Genomic DNA, 19,986 nt, shown 5'->3' with positions numbered 1-19,986 from the left:
CAATGAAAATTTTTCCGGGAGAACCGGAATGGAATTTCTTCTCAATTCTCGATGCCCAACCCTATCACAATAAATAAAAAACACCATTGACAAGCTAACAAAGATTAGCATCAAACTTTCGGCACTTACTTTATATCCCTCAAAATAATGAATTTTGGTACACAAACACTGTATAAACACATACAAACAGGGAGTATAACAATACTCTCTAGCATATATTTTTCAAACTCTTTGAAAAAAGAGTTTTATTTACAATATTTAATCGTTACTTCTTCTTTCTGTTACTCTGTGTGCATCTCATTGCGTGGACCACACTGCCCCTCAGAGGTCAAGACATGCACAGCAGTTAATTTATGTAACATTGGGGCAGTTTTTCTCATACCCAGTGTTGCTGATTATTGTTCTCTGAGTAATATCACTTAAGCCTTTTCTAACATTCCATTCTACAAAATATGCAAGTTATGTAGGACTATTGCTGACATTGGATCGGACCGATATCGGTGTCGGCCAAAAATTCAAGGCTGGAATATCTGTATCGGACGTTGGCTCGGGACATTCCCTATTTTTTTTTAATTATAGCACACTCTAATATTGTACTTTATGAAAACACAGTAATGACCTCATTGAATAGAATGACAAGAACTGAAAACCTTTTTGCCACATTTTGTGCTTCAATTCAGTGTACCGTATTTCCACAACCATAGGGCGCATTGTATTAACAGGCACAGTCTCAGTTACGGGGTCTATTTCTGTATTTAACACGTACATAAGGAGCACCGTATTATTGGGCGCAGGCATGGTAAAACATACGCTAGCTTAAAACATACGATAGCATACACGCTAAACCAATGTTTTTAAAAAGGCAGCAGGAGCAAAACTGAGTTCGGTTGTACTTTGTTGAAGTATTTAACAATGTACTCACGTTATTTTTTGTTCAATCCTCATACACAAATCCATCAAAGTCCTCATCTTCTGTATCCGAAATGAACAGATGGGCAACTTCTCCAACAAACACGCCAGGTTCCCTCGTCATTGTCAGAGTCAGTCTCATTGCCTGGTGGCTGTTCAGCAATGATGCCGGCTTTCGCGGGCAACAGTCAAAGCAGATACCTTAGCCCAAGCTTTGACATATGGTGGCGTAACTCGCCCGGCGTTGCCTCCCAGTCTTAGTTGCACTTGGTTTTTCGCTGTGAGATGGGCGCGCATAGAGTCACAAATCAACAGGGACGGTGACGCGTGGGAAAAAACATCCGGTCTCTTTCTTCCGGAGCGGAAGATGGCCAGCTTTTCCTTGTAATCTGCCGGAGGTTGCTGCGCCACGGTAGTCCTTGCCCGGATGGATAGATGGCGCCGTTTCATAAAACGAAAGTACCAAGACGGACCTCGTGGAAAATGTTCGATTTTCATTTCTTCTGCAAGCGTTACTGCCCTCAGTCGAATGGTGACTGTAGAGACGCTTCTCCCGGCTGTTCTTTGATCATTAATCCATTGCTCGAGTTGCTCTTCCAACTCGGGCCACCTCGCCTTGTTTCAGCGGAAACTCAGCTTTGTCTTCTTGACTTGGCGAAGCTCGTTTTCCTGCTTCCACCACTTGCGAACCGTGGATTCGTTGGTTTTGAATTCTCTCGCAGCTGCTCGATTCCCATGTTCCTCCACATAACTGACAGCTTGCAGTTTCAACTGTGCTTCGTAAGCGTGTCTCTTCGTAGGTGCCATTTTCGGGGGTCCTTAGCCAAACCGATGTTGTTTTGCACATTGCACATACCGGCGCTATATACCTACTGGGGGCGTGCCTTCAGCGTCCTCCTTCACGCGCACCCTTTACGTCCGCATGCTGTCCTCAGTCACGTCCGCCTTTCCTCTATATAAGCAGCGTGTCGGCAGGAAATGCTGCCAGTCGGTCAAGCGGAGCGCTCATCGAAGTCACACAACAGTTATTACAAATTTTGGAAGCCGCATTATAAGGCGCCCCGTCCATTTTGGAGAAAATTTAAGACTTTTAAGTGCGCCTTATGGTCGTGAAAATACGGTACATTGTGCTGCTCCTTCTGGTGTGCGCGCCTAGGCCACCTGGGGGCAGTGCAAGACAGACATACGAATACAGTAATCCTAACCCATCCATCGCGGGGTTACAGTCCAGACTCCAGACCCCCCTACATTTCAGATTTCTTTTGTAAGTGTTATTTCAGTTGTAATAAAAAGGTTTTACATTGTTTGTCCAAAATGATCTATTGCTCCTGCTATCGCTCAATATACAATGTTTAAATGTCTTTGTGTTGTTTTAAAGTCATGCCTCCGGTGTATGGCGGTTACTGCCTACATCAGGGGTGTCAAACTCATCTTTGTCACAGGCCACATCGCAGTTATGACTTCCCTTGGAGGGCCGTATGATTGTGGACCCCTATAAATAAAGGATTACCTCATATACTGTAATTACAGTATACACAACACATTGATGAATAACCAGTTTTGAAATCAGACGCATATCAAAACATTTCTTTTCAAAGGGGGATTGGCAAAAAAAAGAAATGCTTGCAAATATCTCAATGGTATTACAGCAGAACACAATTACTGATTTTGATTTGCTTTCGCGGGCCACATAAAATTATGTGGTGGGCCGGATCTGGCCCCAGGGCCACCAGTTTGACACCTATGGCCTACATGAAGGAGTCGGTCACAAATGCTCCAGAATCCTCAGAAGATAAAGAATATATGCCTGTGGCTTTTGTCTGTCTCCAGGAGCTGCGCCACCGTTTTGTGTTGAAATATCTGCCGCAACATATTTGTTAGCCCGTCGATGGGATTTTGCATTGTTTGTTAGCATTAACCTAAGCGTACTTTCGTAGGGCAAAGCTATGTACTTTTTTTAAATACACAAGGTGCTGTCTTTTTCTTCTTTCTTCTTTCCTTGTTCTTGTTTGTCGTCATCGTCGTCTTAGTAATGTTGTAGCAAAATGTTTTTTTTCCATTTTCTTTTATAGATGAAGGGCCTTTTTCCAAATCCCACCCCGTCCAAAATTCTTCTTCTTCCTCATCTTGTCGTCACGCCTCGGCATGCTTCCTCTCCATCTGTCAGACTTGTGGAATGGATGATGGAGAGTTGTGTGTTGCCAGGCAACTGCAGTTGCCACGGTGACGGCAACGGAAGAAAGTGCTCGCATGCGCTGCCGCTTCAGCTCGTCAACGGTGGGAAATGAAATTGATTAACGGGGAAAAAAGCAACAATCTGAAAAGAAGAAGAGGGGCCCCAAATTGGGCCAGACCCTTCTATCCCCAAGTATTTCCCACAATGCACCCCTCCGGGCCAGCTGCGCCTCCGGCAGCGCTCGGCCGTCGTGGCACCTTCATGGCCAACTAAATGTGCGCTTGATCATCCATCAAGTCCAAGTGCTTCGAAGCGCAAATAACGTGAGCAAACGCGTGTAGCGGTGGCAGCTGGTCAATAGAGGGCGATAGTGCGCCACCCTAACGCGCTTGCTCGTCACCGGCTTTAATTATTTTTTTTGTCATTTATTGTTATTAATTCTGCATATTTGGTGTTTTTTTTCTCGATGAAGAAAAAAAAGTAAATACAAATATCCATCCATCCATTTTCCAAGCCCCTTATCCTCACAAGGGTGGCAGGAGTGCTGGAGCCTATCCCAGCTATCTTCGGGCAGGAGGCGGGGTACACCCTGATTGGCTGGTTGCCAGCCAATTGCAGGGCACACATAAACAAACAACCATTCACACTCACATTCACACCTAGGGGCAATTTAGAGTCTTCAATTAACCTACCATGCATGTTTTTGGGATATGGGAGGAAACCGCAGTGTGCCCGGAGAAAACACGCAGGCACGGGGAGAACATGCAAACTCCACACAGGCGGGGCCGGGGATTGAACCACGGTCCTCAGAATTGTGAGGCAGACGCTCTAACCAGACGCTCTAACCAGTCGTCCACCGTGCCGCCGTCAATACAAATATTCACAGTAAAATCTAAATATTTCCAAATACAGACGTGACGTCGGGATGCGTCTCCAACAACCTGCCGGCTTTCAACAAGTTGCATGCGTGCGAGCGAGCGAGGAGCACCTTTACCATCAGAAGGACGCGTGCGTGCATGACCCACTAACGTTAGGCTATCAGCTAGCTAGCTATGAGAAACGAGAGGCACTTCGTGTGCTGCTATATCTTGACCACGGCCAGAAAGCCTTGTTTGCACTTGAGTGAGGAACACACATACGCGCGCACACACACACAAACACACACACACATCCAGCAGTAAAAGGTTAGCGTATGTATAATGCAACACAGAAGCGTCTCTTTTTATTTTTGGACAGCAAACAGTGGAAACGTGTAGCTTGCTGCAGCTGCTTGTCCACTTGTGATGCGTGTGTGTGTGTGTGTGTGTGTGTGTGCACATCGGAAGAAACAACAAAAAGTAAAAGGACTAATCTGCTTTTCTTCACAAGCGTCATGTTTGACCCGAGCAGTTTGTGGCGATGCCTGAAGGGAATTCTTCAAAAATGTGATTTGATGACAACCAAACTTTTGTTGAATTTTTTTGTATGTCTATTTTTGAATGTTAGGGGCCGACCGATTAATCGGCTGGTTGATTTTAGCCCTTTTTGTTTTTGCAAATGTTTCGTTTACACATTACAACATAAGACAAAGATTCAACTGAAGTAAAGAAACAAAAATTTACCCCACAGTTTTAGCTGATTTTTGTCGCCGTTGTAAACTTAAAAGAAATACTGAAGGGCAAAGTCTTTGCGTGTTCTGCCTTGAATTCATACCTTTACTGTCATGCTACACGACCACAAAATAAGTTATTTCATTCCTTGTTTGTTTTTGAAATTAATCGTCTGATGAATCGGTTATCAGAATTTTGCTCTGCCAAATATCGGAATCAGCCTCCATAAATCCATACCGGTCGAGCGATCGCTCGAAGGTTTGTCCGCGTGGAGATTGTAGTGCTTGAGGGTGGAGGACAGAGGTCAACTGCCAGACGAGGGGGGCGGAATTTGGATTACACAGGAAGTAGGACAAAGGACATGTAGTCTAGGACAAAAGAGACAAGATGTAGGACGTGTGATGTACAGTAGGATAGAGAATAGAGTTTATAGTAGTAGTAATAGTTTCCTCTTCGAGGCTTTTAATTTGAAAATTAGACGTAACACGTTCACGGAGCCTTTGTTGCATTGAAAGTCAGCTTCCTGCTAAACCTTCATTATGAAAGCATTGCTAGGTGGAAATAAACAGGCTTTTAATTTGAAAGTGAATGAGAACATGTCACGTTCACTGAGTGCTACATCCATCGTCCACTTACAGAATAAAAGCCTGATTTGGTGAAAATAATATCCTTTGAGATGACAGAAGCTTTTAATTTGAAAGTGAAAAAGGAAAGTCAGTGGTTGTATGTATGTAAAGTCAGTGGTTGTATGTATGTACGCCCTCCAGTGGACTTGCTTTTATCGAGAAATCGCGGTGAACCCGTTGTCTGTCCCGACAGGTTGGGCCGGTTGTCGCCTGCGGGTCATACGTTTGGCACCCGTTAGGACAAGCAACGCACAGGATGTTGAATACCTCCTTCTTCTTCTTCTCTACATCCTTCCTTCTCCTCTTTATCCATCTTCGTTTATTTTGAGTGCGCTGGCGCCCTCGAGTGTCGTCACGTGACACCGCAGTCTCGTTGGCTGTTTCTGCCATTGTTGCGCCTCTTGTTTTCTCTCTCACGCTCACACACACGCTCCCCGTCCTCGTGGAGGTAGTTACCATGGCAACAGCACGTCTCGTCTCTGTCGGCGATGTGTGATCTTTTTATTAGTCCCGCCCCCTTTGCCCAGATAACCTCTCGTCGACATTTTGGTGTGTGTGTGTGTCTGTGTGTGTGTGTGTGTGTGTGCGTGCGCGTGTGCGTGCGGCTATTTTCACAGCAATAACAATTCAAACATTTTGCATATTCGGCACGTGCATGTATGCATGCGTGCATGTCTGCCTTTATTTTGTATTTTAAGACGATAACAAGCGGCATTATTTAGGCTTTTATGCGTCTGTGTGTAAGTTTATATGCATTTGTGTGTGTGTGGCTATTTTGGTTAGGGTTGTGAAAACATTGATTATTTTAGCATCATTTAGGCTTTTATGCGCGTGTACAATCGTACATGCGTGCTGTGTGTTTTTCTGTGTGTGTATGCGTGTGTTTCTGTTTGTGTGCATGGGTGTTTTTGTGCATTTGTGTGCGGACATGCATTTGGCGATTTTATTGTGTGCACGCGTGTTGATATGAGAAGGGTTACTTCCTGCCAGCAGTTGTCAATCACAGGTCAACAGGAAGTGTGTGTGTGTGTGTGTGTGTGTGTCACATACTGATGATGTCATTCGATCTCTGCGCAGGCTTCCTGCTCTTCAAGGACTTTTGTCTGAATGAAATCGACGAGGCCGTCCCGCAGCTCAAGTTCTACGAAGATGTCAGTGGATCGGTCTTTATTACTTGGTTCTGGCTCGGCTTGGGACAGGAAGTGACCCGGCGCTGATTTCCCGTCTCCATTCTGGTCTCGTCCCCGCAGATCAAAGACTACGAGAAGCTGGACTCCGAGGAGGAAAGACTCAGTCGCAGTCGGCAGATCTACGACGGATACATCATGAAGGAACTGCTGTCGTGTTCGCATGTGAGGACACGCCAGTGCTGCCCTAGTCCTGGTCAACGTTGTACTCCTAGACCTAGCCCTTGTCTTAGTTCTAGCCCTGGTCCTTATCCTCATTCTTGCCCTAGCTCTATCCATAACTTTTGTTTTGCCGTGTTCCTGGTCCCTGCTCTAAACCTGGGTCTTGTCCCGGTCCTAGTTCTAGCCCTTGTTCTTGTCTGGGTTCTTGTGCTAGTCCAAGCTCTACCCACTGCCTTTCCCTGGTTCTGGTCCTTGCCCTGAACCTGCTAATTGTCCTAGTCTAGACCTAACCCTGGTCTGGTCCAGGTTATTTTCCTAGCTCTAGTCTAAGCCCTACCCCAGGTCCTGGGCCTAGTCCTAGCACTCTCACTTGTCTTGGTCCTGGTACGTGGTCTAAACCGGGTCCTTGTCCTGGTCCTGGACTAGGTTCAAGCACTAGTCCATGCCCTAGACCTACCACTGGTCATTTATCAACAACATTTATCACATAGCCTGCTGCTGTATAATGTCCAAGTCCTTGTTCCGGTCTAGCCTTAGCTTTAGTCTTAGCTCTAGCACCACCCCTTGTCTTGGTCCTGGTCCCGGTCCTTACCCTGGTCCTGGTACTTGCACTGAATCTGGTCCTTGTCTTGGTCATAGTCCTGGCCCCAGACCTAGCCCTTGTCCTGGTCTTTTTCTAGGTTCTAGCTCTTGCCCTTGCCCTACTTATTGTCTTGGTCCTTGTCCGGGTCCTGATACTTGCCCTGAACCTGGTCCTTATCCTGGTCCTGACTCCTAGCCCTTGCCCTTACCCTGGATATGAGCCTGGTACTGGTCCTTGTCTGAAGGCCTGGCTGGTCAAACACCGTTGTCGTCATTGGTGGTGGTGTTGATTTTTGTGCCTGTTGTGACTTTTGCGCTTTGGTTTCCCACACAGCCCTTCTCCAAAAAAGCTGTGGACCACGTCCAGAGTCATCTGGCCAAGAAGCAGGTGCCCCCCACACTCTTCCAGGTAGACCACGTAACACTTCCAACCCTCCGTTGGGCATTATGCTAAGGTGCTAACACCCCCACACCCCCTACAGCCGTACATCATGGAGATCTGTGACAGCTTGCGAGGGAAAATCTTCCTCAAGTTCATTGAGAGGTGAGAGGAGACTGTTAGCTACAATAGCCACATTAGTCGCTAACTGACCCCGCCCCCTCGTTCTCTCACATGCAGCGACAAGTTTACGAGATTTTGCCAGTGGAAGAATGTGGAGCTCAACATACACGTGAGTACAGCAAGTCCACCAAAAGTGGAAATAGTGTCCTACCTGCCACATGCTGGAAACTTTTAATTTGAAAGTATAACAGGAAACGTCATGTTCATGCAGCTTCTTCTTCATTGAAATACTGTCCTATAAGATGCTTTAAATCAATCAATCAATCAATCGATCAGACTTTCTTGAGCACTTTTCATACATTTATAATGTAGCACAAAGTGCTTTACACAATAAAATCAAGGTAAGTAAACAAACTCAATGCCATGACACAAAAAAACAGATGCGCAGATACTACGGATCGTCTCCCCCCCACCCCCCGCACCCTTTCTTTCACACACAGCATAGTGTGTAAGAGCGCTGAAAGAAGGAAACTGAAGCGATATCTTTCAGAAATTTGCACCGAGGAAACACTAGTTTGGATACAATTGGTAAACAAGTACAATCTGTTAAAATAACAACAATAATAATAATACTAATTACTAACAGCTGACCTTTCAATAAAATCGATAAAAGCAAAATTAAAATGTTATTAAGAACAAATAAAAAATGAAATTGTTAAAATACACGAAAAAGTATAGGTAAACAGAAAGATTATGCGTGTGTGTGTGTGTGTGTGTGCGCATGCGCGTCCCTCAGGCTGTCCAACTGCTCCTCCCCTCCGGTAGGCGCTATCGATCAATGCAAACTAAAACCAGCAGACATTCCAACAGCTTCTTCCTTCTTGCAATGAAATTGCTAGAGGCGGGGTGATTCGCCGTAGTGTGTTTTTATGTTTCAGAAGTGTTTGTCAAAAGGGCTGTCTAAAACATCAAACATCTTGTTTTTTTGTTCGACTTGGCAAATACAGAGGATTCTGATTCTAATTCTGCAAGGAAGAGTGGGCTTAAATATCTCCACAGAGAAGTGAAAGACTCATTGCCAGTTCTAGAAAACCATAACCCAACCAGTTCATAGGTTTAGGAGGGTATTGCGTTTTCACACAGGGCCAGGTAACGTTGAGTAGTTTTTTTTCCATATGCCTGAATCTGACCACAAGACAGATTTGGTCTTTAACGATTGCACTATGTCAGACTACTGCCATAAAATCTCGCCGTATCTCCGCCATACAGTGGCAACACTACACAACGTGTATTCCGATACCACCGTATCCTGTCTTTTACGAGCAGTGGGCTTTATATTGTCAAAGCAAACACTGTTGGAGAGGCGGAACCAGAGAACGTGTCACTGGTCAACGCGGCTGGCTACGCTCGTTACCATGGCAACGACAACAACAATGGTTCGGGCCAATGTATTGTGTGGAGCGAAATGAGGAAAAATGTGCGGTGGTCATCACCGGTGCTCGGGAGAGGACGTTCATTCAAAGATTGCTTGAGGTATGTTCATGTACTTTTAATACGATACAGCACGCTCGATGTAGCTTAGCAAGCTAGTGCTAGCACTAGCGGTTGTACGTAAACATGCCGGTGTTCTGTCGAATCATGCTCTCAGGTTTCGTTAATCAAGGTTTCGCAAGTATGTTGACAACAGTGAGCACGGGAGGCGATGCGCCGGTCACAATACGCAATCCTATTGGTCAACGTCAAGGTGCACTGTTAGAGAGTTGTCGTCGATATGTCACACTACACAGACGGTATCCCCAAAAATCTAACTTGCTAGATTTTTCATTTTGCCATCGTAGGGCATGGATTATGTCACACCACAAAAAGTTTTGTCGGTCCCGATCTGGAAAATCGCCCGCAATAGCTAATCGGGCCAATATCGGGGCTAAAATCCTGTCGTCTGCTCTCGGCACTAATACATTAAATCACCATTTAAAACAGCATTCTAAGTTCACTTGGGTTATATTTTTCTGATATTTACATTTGTTTGATGATCTTAAACATTAAAGTGGGGAAACTATGCAAAAATATAAGAATTTGACAAAGTTGACCAATACTTTTTCGTGGCACTGTGTGTATAAATTGTGCGTAGTAAGAAGAGAATGCTTCACCGTGAGTTTTTGTTCTTACTGATAAAAGAAGACCTGAGCGTTCTGGACGGCTCATAATTTACCGCTGACTGCAAAGATTGTCTGTCGTTTTCATTTCACTCATTATAACATACACAGTCATGTTTTAATAACTTTGTTATGAAGCTAACAAATCTGTCTGTCTGTCTGTCTTTCTAAACCTTGTTTATAGCATAGAAAAATACAGATACTGCATGTACAAAGTTAAAAAGCCCAGACTCCTTTAAAGAGGATTGAATAGGAAAAGAAACCATCATTAAAAAAAAAGTGCAATAATTGCAGTAGTAATGATTTATCCATGTTCTGTTTGGGACTATGATTTTAAATAGTTATATTGGTTTGTTTTGCTTGTCAATACTTTGCAAAATGGTGCGAATAATTTCCCAGGGGAAAGTTAGGGTTAGGAGCCCTCACTCGAGGAAGTGGCTCCTCTCTGTCGGACAAACGATCAAATATAAGTAAAGCCTTTGTTTTTGTTTTTTCAAAATGTTAATAATTGACCTGTTTTGTCTGCTGCTGCTTGTTGCGGACAAACTACTTGTTCACAGTAACGTATTTTGCAAATATATCTCGAGTCGCTGTCAATCGAAACTATGGTATGCCATGGTCATGCTATACCGCCTCCAGAAATGGTGCCACCAACTTGGTGCGGTGTAGGTGGCATCGGCACATGATTTGGTCTCACCGTTTTTTGTGGCGGTACAGCATGACCATGGCATACCATAGTTTCGACCAGTGCTACTTGTGCAAAAGTTAGTGTAGAGCCCTGTTTTAATTTTCAAGTGAATGAGAAAATGGCATGTTCACTGAGTGCTGCATTCAAAGTCCACTTTCACAAGAAAAGTCGGGTTTGATGGAAATAGTATCCTGGGAGACACTAGAGGCTTTTCATTTGAAGATAAAAGAGGAACTGCTACATTCTTGAGCTACTGCATTGAAAGTCCACTTTCATAATAAAAGCTTGATTTGTTGGAAATCCAAAGTCCTCTTCCTGCTAAAATTCCTTCTGAACTTTTGTGATTTGATGAAATAGATTTGAAAGTAAAAGAGGAAATGTCCTTTTGACGCAGCCTGCTGCCTTGAAATACAACTTTCACAATAAAAGCCTCCTTAGATGGAAATAAAGTGCCCGATGCTTTTAATTTGAAAGTCAAGTAGCGCTTGTGTCTGTGTTGTTGTGTGCAGCTGACCATGAACGACTTCAGCGTCCACCGCATCATCGGCCGCGGCGGCTTCGGCGAAGTTTACGGATGCAGGAAGGCCGACACGGGAAAGATGTGAGCCCCCCCGCAGAAAGTTGCAGGAAGTGCCTCTGGCACACGCACGTTTGCAAATGTGCATTTGTTTTGTGTGTTTGAATGTGCGTGTTTGTGTTCTTGTGTTTGTGCAAATGTCTACACGTGTTTGTGTGTGTACATACGTGTGTGTGTGTGTGTGTGAGACTGTTATTGTTTGTGTGTGTGTGTATATGTATTTGTGTGTGGGAATGTGTTCATGTGTTTATATTCATGTGTGTACATGTGCAAGAGTTTTTGGGTTTGTGTGTTCATGCGTTTGCATGCGTGTGTCACTGTGTGTGTGTGTTCATACATTTGTATTCATGCGTGTGATTGTATGCACATGCGCTTGTGTGTGTTTGCGTGTACGTGCACACGCGCGTGTTGTGACATTTGCGCCCCTCCCTGCAGGTACGCCATGAAGTGTCTGGACAAGAAGCGCATCAAGATGAAGCAGGGCGAGACGTTGGCGCTCAACGAGCGGATCATGCTGTCGCTCGTCAGCACGGGGGTGAGTCGCGCTTTACCGTTAGCGCGGAGACGGCGCGGCGGGGCTAACCTGCGGCGTTGTGGCTGTTGCAGGACTGCCCGTTCATCGTGTGCATGACGTACGCTTTCCACACGCCCGACAAGCTCTGCTTCATCCTGGACCTCATGAACGGTAACCGTAGCAACAACACATTGGATTTTGAATGAATTCAAACCAACACGGCACTCGCATTGTTTATTGTAATATTTAATTTGTGGAAATAATTTTTCCTAAAAAAAAAAAAAAAGTCAACTGTATTTATTAATTTAGCTTATGAAATAAATTGTCAGTAGATTTTATTGTAAATATCAACATGAAGAAACATTACTTATATAAGTCATTTTTAATTACGTTATATAGTTTAGTTATCGTACATAAATAAAATATATTAGCATGAAACAATTACTAGGGCTGTCACGATACACCAAGGTCACAATTTGATACATTTCACGATTTCTGACGCGTGCAGAAGAAGCTGAGGTCGCCGGACACGGGCATCCGCGACTGGGTTCTCAGCTTGCCGACGCAGCAGACAGTCAGGATGGAGAAAAGAACGTCCGGCTCAGAAAAAGCGGATTACTTTCAGGCGAAGCGGAAAAAGAGTTGGAACAAATGTATCTTCGAGCTTAAAATCTTACAACATAATAATAATAATAATATTCGTGATATGAAGTTTGGTAGCACCGTGTCGCATGGAGGAACACAGTTGAAAGGACGAAAAGACGACACAGGTTCGTGTGTTTTCGGTTTGGATGCAGAATCGTTCCAGCTTTAACAATCGCTGTATGTATTCTTTTGTCAAAATTATTTTTTTATTTGATTGACAAATTGGGAAATTGTATTGGTTAATTTTATTTATTGTAAATAAAATAATTGTACATTTTTTGTAAGTAAAATAAAACAAACAATTATTATATATTTTTTAAATGGTATGTTTTTGTAAAGAAAATAAGAAATAGTAAGACAAACAACAATGACTGTTTAACTTTTTGGTTTTTGTATTTGTTAACTTATAGTAAATACTAATATTTGTAAGACAAACTGTATATATATATGTATTTATATATTTACAATAAAATATTTAATACAGCTTCAAAAAGTTCAATATACTGACACATTTGTATATTACATTTTTTGAAATTGTATTAATTGATTAATTATTATGACAACATAATTATAAATACAATGTATTTTTTAAACTGTCATTAAAGTCCAAATATTTTCCGTACACCTATTGTTGCTTTGTTTTACCTCATTTGTCCGATAAAAGATTTTTGTGTGTTTGCGTGTCTTCTGCATATGTTGCGTGCGTTGTGTTTGCAGGCGGCGACCTTCACTACCACCTGTCGCAGCACGGCGTGTTCAGCGAGAAGGAAATGCGCTTCTACGCCGCCGAGATCATCCTGGGCCTGGAGCACATGCACAACCGCTTCGTGGTCTACAGAGACCTCAAAGTACGAGCGAGCGCACGCACGCACGCACACACACACACGTGAACGACAAGTCCGTTCCCGGCTTAATCTGTGGCCGTCATTCGCAGCCTGCCAATATCCTGCTGGACGAACACGGCCACGTTCGCATCTCCGACCTCGGCCTCGCCTGCGACTTCTCCAAGAAGAAACCTCACGCCAGCGTGTGAGTGCCTCTGTGTGTGTGTGTGCGTGCGAGTGTGAGTGTGCGCGCGGGTGTTCCTCATGGCTTCGGTCAACTGCGCTGTTGCCGACACTCGCCGCGCTCTACGAGCGGGTGCGCTGAGCCATCTTCCAATTTGACTGCCTATTTCTTAAGAAAAGGATTTCCGGTCTGTTCAACTCATTTGCTGACGCGGACGTTTCCAAGCGAATTTCACAGCTTGTCACGTCAATCGCGAGGTAGAGAAATGGCAAAACGTTGGAAGTCGGACAAGTTTAAGCACCTGACACTCGACCAGCGTATTTATATGTATTTTCGAAAAACGGAGTATGTGTGGCAATGTGTGAAAATTATGACGCAGGCAATGGAGTGAATGGCGACCGTCATGTCAGAAAAGCTTGCAAGGCAAGCTAACTTGCAAGGCACCCGGCGGCTAGGCTAACGCTATGACCACGTGTTGACGTCTGTCGCATACTATCGCTAGGAGACTCACCTTGACGCCAGAGGAGCTCGTTAGCGTCCTTGTAGCGTTCTCACCTCGCAACGTCCGCCTCATAGTGTCACAAATGCTAAAAAAACATTTTTAGCCCTTTGATTTTTCTTGTTCATTCCAAGTGCTGTTAGTAGTGAATGTGCAAGCTTGGCCTCCAGCGAGATGCTTGAGAAACCTGCAGACTTCTTTTTAGATTGCGCAGTCACCAATAGACCAGCACGTCGTCCACTGCAAGACCTCAAAATCATACCAAGTCTGTCTTATTTCGAGTCAAAAGTCATCACCTAACTTAACCAAAATTTCACTTGAAATAGGTTGAGTAATCTGCCTTTGTAATAGGAAAAACAATGAGTCTTTTTCGACTTATTTTAAGTCAAAAACTAGCTTGAAACAACTGTAAATTGTCTAACGACAAGTGACTTTTGACATGAGTGTTATTTGAAGTGTAATCAAATGGGTTTTTTGACTGGAAATAAGACAAAAGATTTTGATTTTTGGTAGCATTGCCACTGTAGTTATTCCTTACCACGAAATACACTTTTGCCTTTTTGTGTATTCTTTTTTAAGTTGCATTGATGTGATAGTGGTGCGAGTCCTTTACTAACTTTTCTACATGGCTGACCTGATCCTGCTGTGTTGTTGTTGTGTACTCATGTTTTTTGGTGTGTTTTCAGGGGCACCCACGGCTACATGGCCCCTGAGGTCCTCCAGAAAGGGACGGCGTACGACAGCAGTGCCGACTGGTTCTCGCTCGGCTGCATGCTCTTCAAGCTCCTACGAGGGTAAGCCACAGCGCGACGCCGTTCCTAACTCGAGCTGTCACCTTTAGGGCTCTAGATGAACTTGTTGCACTGGTGCGCCCAACATATTTGGTGCACCAGCACAAAGGTTAGGCTGCTCACACCGGCTCACCGGCTGCTCATCTCGGCATATCGAGGCATATCCGACTCGCTGCTCATTCCACGACATCGTATGTGCTTAGAAACGGCTTGTTGTTTTTGATAATGGTGAATATACAGTACTGTACGTTAATATGTGTAAGTGCCATCCACGTCTTAATTCGTGCGTCAATCCAATAAAACATCGTAACGTCTTGGCTCCTCGCGGCATAATGACGTGACTTGTGGCTCACCGCCTGCTCATCTCGGCATGTCGACGCATATTCGACTCGCTGCTCATTCCACGACATCGTATGTGCTTTGAAACGGCTTGTTGTTTTTTTACATCGGTCATGTATGTGTATAAGTACAATCATCCAAAATAGCTGCTGTTTGGCCCATATGATGATACTTTTTTTACTCTATATGTTTGAATGTTAGAATTTTTTTTTTTTTTTTTTTTTTTTTTTTTTTTACCTTGGAGTATTGATTGTCTATAAAGTCTCTTTGGCCTTGAAGACTTTCGGATCAATTTCATTTTTAAATACGTTTTCTATGAGGGTAATTTTCTCAACATAGCACTTGAGACGATTGTTAATTTAGTGGGCAAAGGAATTGTTACTGATGAAGACGACATTATGGAAGTATTTGTGTATGAGACACGGTGTATTTATTCCTTAATATGCCGAGAGCCACCAATGGCTCGGAGCAGCTTGGGCATCCGATGTCTTATAATGGCTTTTTTTTTTAAATAGTTGTCAATATACAGTGCTGTATATGAATATGTGTAAGTGCAATCATCCACATCTTAATAAATGCTTGAGTCCAACAAGACATCTTCTCTCATTTTCATTGCCACTCCTTCAACCGTGGCTCACCGGCGGGTCGCACTGGCTCGTGGCTGGAATGAGGGGGAAACTGGCTTCGTTTCCCCCTCATTCTGCGGCAGCCTTGCTGTCTCTCACTCAAACAAGACACAAGTTGAAAAAGAGTCATTGAACATTGATATTTACATGTCACAATTTAAGATTGCCTATAATTTACTGTGAATAATTTGGTAAATGTATTGACTCTGCTATCGGCAGCCAGGTCGCTATTTCAAATGAAAATCTGTCCTCGATTGCCTTTCCTGGATGAATAAAGGTTATATAAATGAAAATGATGTAACTAAATGAAACGAGTCCAGTACACAATCTCACCTCGTCCTTGCTTTCTGAATCACGACTTGTGACTTCTCCAGGTCTGTTGGGAAAAAATATACTGATGTTAACTTAAACTCAACAATGACTGAGCCAAAACTGGCACAATGCATTCATTATGTGTACAAGGTGTCCTTTACCTTTTGTTGTCCTTCAAAGATGTAGTCTGAAGAATATATTCAGCCTGATACCGGGACATTTCGTGCCTTTGCAGCCAATGAATAAAAATCAACAAGATAATGAAATTATGTGGCAACCTGTCAAATTTACATAGGATTATGATTTTTTTTGCCTGACAAATTAATTACATTCTTTATATATGCTACACCACAATATATATTTTTAATACAGAAGAAAATAGGCAGTATACTGTATAATTTGTGGCAGCGGCAGGCAGATGTCAGATGTGAAGCCGTAGTGAAGATTCATTTCATTGCTGTAAATGCTTTCCTCTTTAGCTCACCTCAGACATAACGACCTCAGCGAGGTTGAGCTGCTTATCGGCAACCGGTCCGGGAATTGGTAACAATCCTTGTAGTCTTTGCAGAATGTCTTCAGTCTGAGTTAACAAGCAAAATGGGACATAGGAAAATGGCTTTGATCATCTGAAATAAGAGCTCTTAAAGTGGCACATTTTAACCTGGCAAAGACACATTTTCTTTAAAAAGGGGAAAAAAATGCTTTCAAGATTATTTTTTTTCCCCAATCATGTTAAGAGCAGGAGTTGTGTTTACCAAAAAGAGAAAAGGCCAGTGTGTATATACTTGTACCTTCACGTCATCAAATATAGTAACATGACGACTGTCAAATTTTCTGAGCGCAGGATCAAGTCCCCTGTTTTTCCAAAGAAACATCCTGTTGGATGGGATGTCGCCACTCTGGAGTTTCTTTTCAAAGTCCTGCAATATAATGCATCCTGAATCTAGGGGATTGATCAAGTTTTTGCAGAATAGGGAGTTGATTAAGTGCCTTTACTTGAGAAAACACAACACAGCTCACAGAAGCTCATGTATTACATATTACCTTTATTTCCTCGTCAGTCCGAATTTGTGATGGGATGTGCTGCTGTCATTCGCTTTCTATTTACTGGGAGCGTTGTTCGCCCGCTGCGTTTCAACCAGCAGCTCCTTACTGGCAGCCAGTTTCATGTTGTTACCAGTAGGAGCACAGTCTTCCATCATGGGGCTGGAAATATTTCGGTTTTGTCCGGTTGTTTGCGTGCCGAGCAACCTGTCCGGCCACATCCGAAATGTAACGTGGGGAACTGTTTGACACTACGTAGCCCCGTCGGTGTGGTCCCTGGCTGACCCCGTCCAGAACAGGAGGTTCAAATAGTACACAATGCAGGACACCACCTAAAGAATCTAAAAATTCATATAACATTTTCATAGGCCGAAAAATCAAAAATCATGTACTATATATATATATATATATATATATATATATATGTTTGTATAGATGTAGTGTTAGTTCTATGATTGGGTGGCCAAAGGCGGTGGCCCACCCCATCTTGCATGCCCCATTCAATTTGATGACTTTTTCAATTTTCCTCTCCACTATTGCTGCTATGATATCCATGATATGCTTATGTCCATATCTCTAAATCAATGAATACGATCTTTCTGGAAAGCCATCTAAATGTGACCGTGAATACAATTTCTTCAGAATTCAACACTGTCACAGAGGGGCACCAATTTATGCTTCTGCCAGTGGGTGCTCAATACCCATCGAATTTAGATCGTCAAATATTTCGGACATGAAATATTTATTAGTGAGTCTCTGCATATTGTGGAAGTGTTGTGGTACTAACGAAGGTCACGTAACGCTTCATTGGGTTAGGGTTAGAGAGAGCGAGAGAAAGAGAGAGACTTCATACACAATCAGTACACTAAGGTAAAAATAAAAACATACATTTTAACAAAACATATGGAGAAAACAATTGTATAACCATATGGGCTAAGTCCAGCACGAACACGAGAAAATATTTCATTATTTGATTTCAGCAGGTATTTTGGATGATTGCTTTTATACATTTATATACACAACTGTCAAAAACAACTAGCCGTTTCTAATTACCAGATAACTATTAACCCTTTATTGCTCAGTGACTGTTTTTTGTCAGTGTCTTTCTGTCTCCAAAGTGTTCTCTGTCCATTGACCGTCTGTTGTCGTACTAGAGCGGCTCCGACTACCGGAGACAAATTCCTTGTGTTTTTTTGGACATATTTGGCAAATAAAGAGGATTCTGATTCTGATCACATACGATGTCGTCAAATGAGCAGCAAGTCGAGTGGAGACGCAACATCTTTCGAGTTCAAGAAATTACCCCAGCGTATGCTTCGATATGAGCATATGAGCCGGCGGTGAGCCGCGGTTGAAGAAGTGGCAATTAAAGGAGCATGAAAATGAGAGAAGATGTCTTGTTGGACTGAAGCATTTATTAAGATGTGGATGATTGCACTGACACATATTCATATACAGCACTGTATATTGACAACTATTTAAAAAAAAAAAAAAAAAAAGCCATTATTAGACATCGGATGCCCAAGCTGCTCCGAGCCATTGGTGGCTCTCGGCATATTAAGGAATAAATACACCGTGTCTCGTAAACAGATACTTAAATATTGTCGCCTTAATCAGTAACAATTCCTCTGCCCACTAAATTAACAATCGTCTCAAGTGTTATGTTGAGAAAATTATCCTCATAGAAAATGTAATAAAAAATGAAATTGATCTTAAAGTCTTCATGGCCAAAGAGACTTTATAGACAATCAATACACCAAGGTAAAAAAAAAAAACATAGCAAAACAAAAAAACATAAATTCTAACATTCAACCATATAGAGTAAAAAAAAGTATCATCATATGGGCCAACACCAGGTATATTGGATGATTGTAGTTATACACATATATATCGAGATATATATATATATATATATATATATATATATTGACCTATGTAAAAAACAACAAGCTGTTTCAAAGCACATACGATGTCATGGAGTGAGCAGCAAGTCGGATATGCCGAGATGAGCAGGCGGTGAGCCACAAGTCACGTCATTATGCCGCGAGGAACCAAGACGTTACGATGTTTTATTTGATTGACGCATGAATTAAGATGTGGATGGCACTTACACGTATTAATGTACACTACTGTATATTCACCATTATCAAAAACAACAAGCCGTTTCTAAGCACATACGAAGTCGTGGAATGAGCAGCAAGTTGAATATGCCGAGATGAGCAGGCGGTGAGCCACCGGTTGAGCCACTGTGAGCCACCGGTTGAGCCACTGTGAGCCTGCGGTAGGCCACCGTGAGCCTCCGGGTGAGCCACTGTGAGCCAGCGGTGAGCCACCGGGTGAGCCAATGTGAGCCAGCGGGTGAGCCACTGTGAGCCTGCGGTAGGCCACCGTGAGCCTCCGGGTGAGCCACTGGGTGAGCCACCGTGAGCCATCAGTGGGCCATCAGTGGGCCACCGTGAGCCACCGGTTGAGCCACCGGGTGAGCCACTGTGAGCCAGCGGTGAGCCACTGTGAGCCACCGGGTGAGCCACTGTGAGCCACCGGGTGAGCCACTGTGAGCCAGCGGTGAGCCACTGTGAGCCACCGGGTGAGCCACTGTGAGCCAGCGGTGAGCCACCGTGAGCCATCAGTGGGCCACCGTGAGCCACCGGGTGAGCCACTGTGAACCAGCGGTGAGCCACTGTGAGCCACTGTGAGCCAGCGGTGGGCCACTGTGAGCCACCGGGTGAGCCACCGTGAGCCATCAGTGGGCCACCGTGAGCCACCGGGTGAGCCACTGTGAGCCACCGGGTGAGCCACTGTGAGCCAGCGGTGAGCCACTGTGAGCCAGCGGTGGGCTACCGTGAGCCAGCGGTGGGCTACCGTGAGCCACCGGGTGAGCCACTGTGAGCCACCGGGTGAGCCACTGTGAGCCACCGGGTGAGCCACTGAGCCAGCAGTGGGCCACCGTGAGCCACCGGGTAAGCCACTGTGAGCCAGCGGTGGGCCACCGTGAGCCACCGGGTGAGCCACCGTGAGTCAGCGGCTGAGCCACCGGGTGAGCCACTGTGAGCC

General features: G+C 44.0%; 1 protein-coding gene across 4 annotated transcripts in view; it reads left to right on the top strand.

Annotated features, from left to right (window-relative positions):
- Window positions 1–19,986, top strand: part of grk3 (G protein-coupled receptor kinase 3) — a 56,926-nt gene that overhangs the window by 19,333 nt on the left and 17,607 nt on the right. For 2 of the 4 annotated variants that reach the window (XM_061697576.1, XM_061697575.1), the window contains exons 3-14: window positions 6,378–6,451; window positions 6,551–6,652; window positions 7,566–7,640; window positions 7,714–7,775; window positions 7,851–7,902; window positions 9,060–9,266; window positions 11,087–11,178; window positions 11,590–11,689; window positions 11,761–11,839; window positions 13,031–13,161; window positions 13,248–13,342; window positions 14,507–14,614. In XM_061697576.1, coding sequence (XP_061553560.1) covers window positions 6,378–6,451; window positions 6,551–6,652; window positions 7,566–7,640; window positions 7,714–7,775; window positions 7,851–7,902; window positions 9,060–9,266; window positions 11,087–11,178; window positions 11,590–11,689; window positions 11,761–11,839; window positions 13,031–13,161; window positions 13,248–13,342; window positions 14,507–14,614 — 1,177 coding nt within the window. The remainder of the gene's footprint in view (window positions 1–6,377; window positions 6,452–6,550; window positions 6,653–7,565; window positions 7,641–7,713; window positions 7,776–7,850; window positions 7,903–9,059; window positions 9,267–11,086; window positions 11,179–11,589; window positions 11,690–11,760; window positions 11,840–13,030; window positions 13,162–13,247; window positions 13,343–14,506; window positions 14,615–19,986) is intronic. The other 2 variants (XM_061697578.1, XM_061697577.1) reach the window with 1 other exon arrangement.

This window comes from Phycodurus eques, chromosome 15 (assembly GCF_024500275.1).
Source record: "Phycodurus eques isolate BA_2022a chromosome 15, UOR_Pequ_1.1, whole genome shotgun sequence".
NCBI classification, from domain to species: Eukaryota; Metazoa; Chordata; class Actinopteri; order Syngnathiformes; family Syngnathidae; genus Phycodurus; species Phycodurus eques.
This window is presented reverse-complemented; position numbering and strand designations above follow the sequence as displayed.